General features: G+C 33.2%; 1 protein-coding gene across 1 annotated transcript; it reads left to right on the top strand.

Moving 5' to 3' along the window:
• LOC145315821 (uncharacterized) lies at nt 1–4,008 on the top strand. The gene is made up of 2 exons (XM_080155915.1): nt 1–320; nt 1,337–4,008. The coding sequence occupies exons 1-2, from the start codon at nt 264–266 to the stop codon at nt 2,243–2,245; spliced, it is 966 nt and encodes a 321-aa protein (XP_080012041.1). The 5' UTR covers nt 1–263; the 3' UTR covers nt 2,246–4,008.
• Nucleotides 4,009–9,436: the final 5,428 nt, after the last annotated feature.

Here is a 9,436-nt window from a genome sequence, read left to right as displayed (position 1 = left end):
TTCAGAGAAAATGTTACTGCAAACTTGAAATTTACAAGCTTAGAAAAAAATCAAGCAAAAATGTCGAATTCACAAAAGACTTAGCTCAAGTGAATTTCCTCAATACCCTTTTTTTAACTCACAAAACAGTGTGAAAAAAACTGTTATATAAGAAGCTAACTTGAAGAACATTAAGTACCTCTGATAATAAGACTGTTAGAAGACCGATCAAAGAAACCTTTCATGTCCTTGTTCTGTTAGGGACACAGCAAGGACACTTGAAAATGCCTAAATATTTTTGCGACTACTGTGACACATACCTAACTCATGATTCCCCGTCGGTAAGTTTAATCCAAGCTAAGCTAAGCTACTCATTAACTGTTTTGTCTTTTTGAATGGTTTTGTGAAAAAAAGGCGACTGCTTGAAATATTTCTCCTGGAGCGCTGGAAAGTTTCATGTGTGACGTCATAAATATACGTCTAAATCAATCCCTTTTTTAGGAGTCTCCTTTCCCACTTCCCTCATCGCTCCTTTTAGGTGTATTTTTTTGGCGACAGTTTCCAGTGCTTCTTTTTTTCTAAAATTTCATCTGATTTTCTCTCTTACCATTGCTCATCTAGTTATAACGATAAAGCAGTTAGTCCGGCTTTTTGGCAGTAATATTTCTGAAATAATTTTGTTTTGAGAAAATGGGCCTAAAAAAGACATTTATTCATGTCAAACGGACGGGAGGACGTGCAGCCAGACCTTGGTTGATGCGCTGCTAAAAGATAAATACTAAAACAAACTTTTTTCATATAAACTAAAAGCCTCTAAACCACATTATGAAATTTTAATGCCTTCTCTGGTTAAAGGGATAAATATTTTATTCTAAAAAAAAACTTCCTCCAATCCAACACGTAAGAATGTTTGTCACAAATATTAAAAGAAGGAGATAAATCATTAATAAAAGTAAGAAGAGTAATTTAAGAAAGCTATTATAAAAATACAATAAAAAATCAGGGTTGCCCTAAAACGTTTCAGGCAGTCATACAGACATACTATATACAACCTATCTAGATCTAACCCATCTTTTTTACGTAGCGGGACAGAGTGTCCCAAAAATCAGCCGTGTAACGTCATAAAAATGAGTGATTATCCATCTCTTTTTTAGGTTTTTTCCCATCTTCTACCCTCATCTCCCTCATTTTTATGACGTTACATGGCTGATTTCTGAGACACTTTGTCCCACTACCTTTTTTACACTCTTTAAAATTATTTAACAGGAATACAAAAAAAATAATATCCGAAGTCTAGAACCCAACCAAAATATTTTTGTTATTATTGCACATGTAATGTTATAATAATTTTTTTTAGGTAAGAAAAACGCATTGTGCTGGCAGAAAACACAAGGAGAATGTAAAGGCCTATTACCAAAATTGGCTTGAACAAGAAGCTAAAAACCTAATCGACATAACTACAGCTGCTTTCAAAAATGGAACCCTTGTCAGCCAACCCCCCATGCTTCCACAGCCGGCACAACATCACCAGCTGACACTTATGGGTCCGTCTCCATCTCCTTTGTTATCAAGCACTCCAGCACCTCTTCTCTCCAGTACGCCACAGCCCATGTTACACCCACATTCACTGGGCCTTCCACTACAACAGCTGCAGCACGCAGGAGTCAATCACCAGCACTTTCAACAGCTTCAAGCTCAACCAGCAACCGCCCATCTTTCTGGTGGAGGTCATAACCAACACCAGTTTCAGCATCATCTGCACCAAGGGAGCGGTCAACCTCACCAACTTCAAGTTCACACAACAAGCCTTGCCACAACAATACAGCCTACAGCATCTCTTCTTACAACAAGTCTTCCTTCCTTTACACTTGGCGGTGGAGTAGCTGGCAGTAATCTTAACGGAATCGGCGCAGCACATTCTCAAACGTTAGGTGTTAATGGTGTAGGACAACCACATCCATCGCCTACCGGTTCGGCTCAACAGCTATCAGCACAATCTTTGCTACATCATCAACAACACTCACATCAACACCAGCCCCAAGATATCCCCATCAATGTGCCATCACCCACAGCTGTTACTGCAGGAGCCTTCCATCTGCCGAATGTGAGAGCAGCAATGGTTGCGGCAAATCACCCGCATCTGCAACATCACTTGCACAGCCAAGCACATCACGGTATCGCCTCGCATCAGCCTCTACTCACGCCGTTTCTGCATTCACCTTTTCGCCCGCCCATGGGGCTTTTGATATTTAGACCTCAAATGTAACAAAATTGTGTATTCCGACCTCAAAAATAATTTTATTGTTAAAGTTTTCTTTCTGGTTAAATTTTTAATATTCAAAGATAAGATAATTTAATTATCAAAGATAGGGGTTACTTTGAGATTTTATAATTTGATTTTTTTATCAAAAGACTCATATTTGTTTTTACATGGCATGTAAAAAATGACATTAATAATATAGTAGACATAGAATATTTAGAATAAACTTATAAATTGAAGAACATTCTTAACCATAATCTTAAAACACATGAAAGTATATAAAATTGTAATTGAACAAACTAATTGAGTAAAAAATGTGTAAATTATTTAATAATCATAATTCACGCAAAATGAAAATGTTTCAAAAAATTGTATGTGCTTGCAAATTTTTTTTTTAAATTAAAAATTTACTTTGATGCCAAAAAGATTCTTTTCTTTGGTTGATAACTTTTGAATGTTTATCAGATTCTTAAAATTTTTGTACTGAACCAAAGTGAGCTTACAATTGTTTATATAATGTAATAATTACAGTAGTACAGTTTACAAACAATTCATTCTTGGTTACACAAAGAATATATGCGAAATAATCTGGACGTGAAAATTGAAGGTAACCCGACCTAGAAAAAAAAAAACATTGATATTGATAATTGCTGTAAATTAGACGTTGTTCTTTTTGATTTTGATGTTAAATTAATCTTATTGGGAAACATCTTTAAGAATTATACTTTTATTGTTCTTTTCTAAAAGAAAAAGGCGTCAGATTTTAAAATTTTCAGAGAGTGTACAAATTTTGGGGTGCGCCTCTGGCAAACCATGTGCAAGGTACTGTTTTATGTGGCAGTAAATAGTGAATAATAAAATGATAAAAATAAAAATTGTGTTTAAATAAAAAATAACGGAATGCATTACAAATGACCAATGAAAGGCCAGTATACATTTATATTGGCCAATGGTAAAATATATGCTGGCCTATCATTGGCCATTTGAATTGTATATGACGTCAATTTTTGCTGCTTCCTATTATATCTGTATTTAAAAATGATTTCCTCCAATAAGAAGCAGTTATCCTTTCGACACCAAAAATACAAGATTAATGTGTAATTTCAAAGTAAGGGTTAGATTCAAATTTCTTTGTTGTAACTAAAATTGTAACTAGGATGAAATGTTTGTAAACTTGCGTCAAGCTAGCTGTGATCATGTAATTGTAATGTAAAATAAAACCTACTATACAGTATACACATACATGTTATGTAGTAAAATGTTAGAATTTTATTTAAGTAGATATTAAATAAAATTATTGTAAAAATTCCCTTATTAAACTCAAATTCTAAATGAGCCATTAAAACAAGAAATTTTAAAAATGTTGCCATAAAATCTGCAAATTTTGAAAAAAGTTTTTGAATTAAAAAATGATTTTTCTACATAGATAATTAGTACCTGGACAAAATGTCTCAAAAATAAGCCAGTGACGTCATAAAAATGAGGGAGATGTGGGAAAGAAAACCCCTAAAAGAGAGATGGATAATCTCTCAATTTTATGACGTCACATGACTAATTTTTTGACATACTTTGTCCAGCTACAGATTATTGGAAAGTCGAAAAGTCTAAATTTGTAACCATTATTCTTTTTTATTTAAAAAATTCTAATTTTGTGCTTGAAATTAAAAAAATAAGATTAATATATACTAGAAATAAATTGCATATCATTGTATCAGACAAAATTCATTCTTTAAGTAGTTATTCTATCTGTTTATTACATATTCAGTAGATATTTATTAATTATAAGGCATATGTTAATTTTGAATTATTATGTGAGGCTATTTAACTTTTGATAAAATCATCTAATTTTAAAGAATTTAATATTGGACTCATTTCAATAATAGGAAGTTTAACAAATCATTTGTTTGTGATTCTTAAAATTACTGTTTTCACAAAAGTATCAAATCCTTTGTACTTATATTGTTTTAGTCGATTTATTAAAATATGATTAACTTTAGGTTTTTATTAACTTTTTTTATTGCAAGAAGCAAAGCGTTTGTTAGTTTATTCTACAGTTTGCTTATACTGTGAAGCTGCTTAATCTTACAGTACCCATACAAAATCCAATGATAGGCCAGTAAAATTTAACCATTGGTCATTATAAACATTTGTACTGTATGACGTAATATTTGACAGGCACTATAAGCTTCTTTTATTGATAGGTTTGATTTTAAAATATCTATAAAAGCAAATATAAAATATTTTTGTTTGAAAAAAAATGTTCCTTAAAAATCAATATGAGGTTTTATCAAAAGTTATTTCCCTCTCTTAAAATACTTTTACTAGGTGCAAGGGGGGGGGGGGGAGTTCTGACACATTTGCGTAAACCTGGTGTATAGGCTTCATCTTTAGACTGAGAGGATAGGTTATTAGGGATAAAATCATTCTTATATGATGAATTTCCCCCAGATTTAAGATTTTTTTGATAGGCCTCCAGGTTCCGGAGCTCCAGGCCTCCAGGTGGTCTCTCTACAGGTAAAAATGAAAAAAAAAATTTTTTTTTTAAGAGTTAAATGTCAGCTTATGAGACAAAATATGTATGTTTTTTCTTCAAATATGTGAATAACAATCAAAAAGAAGCATATTTTGTTTTATAAGTTAACCTCTAACTCTTCAAAAAAAAAATCTTATTTTTAATTTTTACCTGTACAGAGACCACCTGGAGGCCTGGAGCTCCGGAACCTGGAGGCCTATCCAAAAAAGCTTAAATCTGGGGGAAATTTATCATATAAGAATGATTTTATCCCTAATAGCCTATCCTCTCAGTCCAAAGATAAAGCCTATACACCAGGTTTACGCAAATGTGTCAGAACTTCCCCCCCCCCCCTTAATTTGCCAACAAATTTCTAGTCAATGAAAAATATACCTAGCCAAAGAAACTGGTAAAATATTTGTTAATTAGTCTTAAATGGACATAAAACGTATACCTAATGGAAATTATTGATAAAGATTAAATAAGTTTATATCCTATATTATTTTGGATTATTAGATATATATGTATCATTGTTTCACTAGATTTGTTATGTATCAAGATCATAGAAAAATTATGATAAATAAATTAATATTAATTTTTGGTCTCATTTATTAATAGGATGTCAACATCTTTAAAAGCACTAACTAAACGTGGGTCAAATGATTAGACTTTAGATAAAGATTGGTCGACTTTGCTCATATTCTATATAGTCATACATATAATAATAATGCTATGATATGAAGTATAGTAGTATTTTCTTGAAAACTCAAAGATGACAACATCCATGAAAGCGAATCTCTAAAGTCAGAAGGGAAAAAAACCAACAATAACTCTTTTAGTGTCAAAACTGAAAACTGCACATTTGTTGCAAAATTCCGTAAATGCATGAAAAAGTACAAGGATATACTTTCATTTTTAGAATTTGATTATAGAGATGCCTCGCTTATATATTGTACCTTATAATCCTAGGCATCATTATTCCAAAAAATATATGAATAGGATAATTACATCACACAAAAAGTTGTTGTCAAAAAGTTTAAAATCAGAATGTTTTAAATGGACTTAAGAACCTTCTGGGAAAGATTATAGAGTTGCTACGCTTTCTAAATCGTAGCTAACTTTTACATGAATTATCATGCAAAGATTAAATGGATATGACAATTATAACATTTCTAAATAAACGAAAAGAGCTAACCGTAACGGACGATCGGAAGTACCTTAATTACAAAAAAGATTTTAGAAAAGGCTTCTAGATTGTTCTGTTTAGCTTTATACGGCTTGGGATTACCCCCTCCTCCTACCAATCTATGAAGTATTTAGAAATACACACTATAATTGAATTTTTTGTTGGGGATGGGGAGGGGGGGGTGGGGTGTTTGAATGATAAGGGCAAAACCAATATCATAAGGGGGGTAACAAAATATTCAAATTACAGTGCAGCATCAGTCCCAGGGTTAGAATAGTTATCGCGAAAAAAAGTAAGTTTGAACTAAGAATAGCGTTTGATGAAATTATATTAGTACACATCGTTTAAAACAATGAAAATTTTGTACCAACCAAAAAGGGAGGAGTAGGATGCGCTAAAAATCCGTAAAGGTGTGAGTTTTAAGGCTTAAAAATAGTAGTAGAACGATAATATTCACTAGATATGTGTATTTCTTATTGAAAAGAACTATAGACAATTTTTTTTCTAAAAGTTAATATAAATTTTTATCTTTCTACTACTGTTTTTAACTTAAAACTCACAACCTTTACGGATTTTTAGCGCAACCTACTCCTCCCTTTTTAAAAAACAGTTGCCTTCGTTTTTAAACAAAAAAATTGGTTAATTGTCTTAAACTTTGGTAACATGATTTGTAGTCAAATGTCTCCTAAATGAACTGAAGGGAGAATAATATTAATTGCATATAATTGCTTTTCTTTTTCGTTTTAAATACTTCAATGAAAACCTCACATTATTATTTCATAGCTTGAATTCCAGAAAAATCCGTTTGGAACGTGTACCTACTCAATTTTGTCATATTGTCCGAAGCTCGATCGAAATAAAACGCGGAAAGACTCGGAACGAGTAAATCTGTTCCATCTAAAGTAACCCAGAAGTTTCGAGAATGGTAAATTTAAAGGATTTATAGGAACAGAATAAGTTCTTTGTCTTATGTGCTTCATTCGAATCGTTTAACAAATTTTCGTTCATCAATCTTAAATAAGCACATTTTCGATAGAAAATTTTCGATAAAAATTCACAGTTGAACGCTTATTCGTACAATTGAAACGTTCGTTTGTCGATTTTTTACGAAAACGTGCTTAATTTTGAATCTTAGGTAATTCTGATTTACATACCGGACGAATTCTTATATTCTATATTGTCTTTTCCATTCTGATTCTAGAAATTCGCAAAATTTGCTAACTTTAAACTTCGGAAAAAATGGCTGAATCGTATCGCAACCTTCACAACAGAGTGTTCAAACGAGACCACCAACCTTCAAGATGTCTTGTTTTTCATGGATTTTAACAATCATACGAAAAAACGCAACTTATATGCGGACGTCGAATTATTATGATCTTGAATAACCAAACATCATCACCTTGCTTGGTGTAAAACCAATTGACAAAAACTAATATATTTTATTTGCCTATGTGAACAAATCTCCGAAATGAAATGAAAAAATACTCTCTAGAAAATGACACACGGCTACAAACATTATAATTTTAAGATCTACGGACACACATTCAACTACTCTGAATACAGAAATAAACAATTTATTTAGGTAGGCTGGTTCACAACTTTATTAAACTAGGAATGTAATCAAATATTTTTTGATACTAGTTAATAATTCGCGTAGTGCCACGTCTAGATGGCACGATAATCCTCCTCATGTCGATTGATATCTTGAAGCATGGTGGACAGCTCGGCAGCCTGTGCGGCAGCTGGCCTTTCAGCAACAGGGCGACAGTGACGCAGGTTACCCTCCACCCAACCATGGTGGTATAAGCACCTGGTCAGTGCCCTCTTTAACTCGATATTGTCAGTATTTGTAGCCCTACTGATCATTTCCTCCTTTATAAGATCCAAACGACTTTGCAAGGCATTGTATAACTCCTCGTTGGCGGTGAATGACATTTTAACTGTGTACTAGTGAGCAGTATATATCTAACTCCCTACTTGGCAGGTAAAACTAGTTTCCTCAACTAGGTGTGGCGAACAAACAGTCAAGCCACACGGGCAAACACGGCTTAACTATTCAACCATATAACTATCTTCTAAAGACCACGTTTAGTTACAGGGAAAAAGAGATAAATAAATTATCTGAACAGAAACTATAACGGCCGGGAAGGAAGTAATATCTTAATTAGTCTGATGAAATATAAATGTAATGATTTAAAAAACTGCCGTTATAACATGAGTTTTTAGGATGTGTCATTGGATGCGTGATCGGATCACCCCACAGTCGTTTACGAACGAGAAACATATCAAGGTTGCTGCTGAAATAGCTAGTCTAAGACAACACTTCACTTCCAGAATGTACTTTCCAAGTATTGCTGAAAATGATACCGAAACCCGCGGAAAACTGGTCATGAAAAAACATCGAATTATTTCTCGAGAAAATCTATAAATTTTTACTATGAAAAATTTTTATAAAATAAATGACTAACTCATTCTTGTTGTTTCACTTATATTAATTTTCTTGAACATAATAAGTTATTACAAGTATTGGGATGACTATGACATATATAAAAAGGCTGTGATGACTGTATTGTTTTTGCACTGGTATAAAAACTTGTTTAAAAAACGCTTACTGATTGAAAATAATGCTTTTATACTGGATTGTACGTTATATCACAAGAAATTTTCGTAAAAAGCCTATTATCATTAAGATATAGGTTATTAACAAGGATCCAAAATGTACATGATTTGAATATAATAAGTTTCCAGATTTCTGACATAACTGATAAAACAGGTACTAGATTTAACACAGTATGAATTTTCAATGGCTAAGGTCCTTTGTTTCTTTCATGGTAATGTCATTAATTTAAAAAAGAAAAAACCGACAACTTGTCGACGAAAATATCCGTCGATATATGTCGTGATCCGAATGGGTCGAAATATGTCATTCAAAACAGAATTATATCATTATTTGCCGTCGAAACAAATTTTTTTTTTTTTTTTTTAAAAAACAAACTTACTATTCTACCCTTGAAAAGTCATGATAAAACACAAAGGACTTAACCTATAAGGTCGAATATTTACATAAAATAATAATTAAAACTCAACGGAAAAATCATTGATTTGGCTAAAACCAAGAACGAAAAGCGTCGGTGTTTCTTGTGAAACGTGTGTTGACGATTCCGTCATCGACGAATCTCGCCGTTCGCTGTCCTCCTGTGAACGGAGAATTTATCACAATATTGTGAAAAAGCCCAGCTCTATTTGTGTGGCCGTTTATCACCGGCTGGCATGGGAATAATCTTTGTGCTGCCGACGTAGGCATGTCTTGGGGCCGCTGTGTTATAATGTCCTCGTGCCTGCTTGGGGACGGGCGCCGCGAGACTTGGGGATGGGAAGCCGACCTAGAGTTTTGCGCCCCGCGATAAATTGGTTGACCGGAGTTCCGCGCAAAATCCGTTATTTGTGGGTCGTCCTGCATTGTAATGCACCGCGACAAAGCCATTTGATATGGCTCCGT

This window comes from Acartia tonsa, chromosome 4 (genome assembly GCF_053477335.1).
Source record: "Acartia tonsa isolate MP-2025a chromosome 4, ASM5347733v1, whole genome shotgun sequence".
Taxonomy (NCBI): domain Eukaryota; kingdom Metazoa; phylum Arthropoda; class Copepoda; order Calanoida; family Acartiidae; genus Acartia; species Acartia tonsa.
Note: the sequence above shows the minus strand (reverse complement) of the source record. Positions and strands in the feature narration are given on the sequence as shown.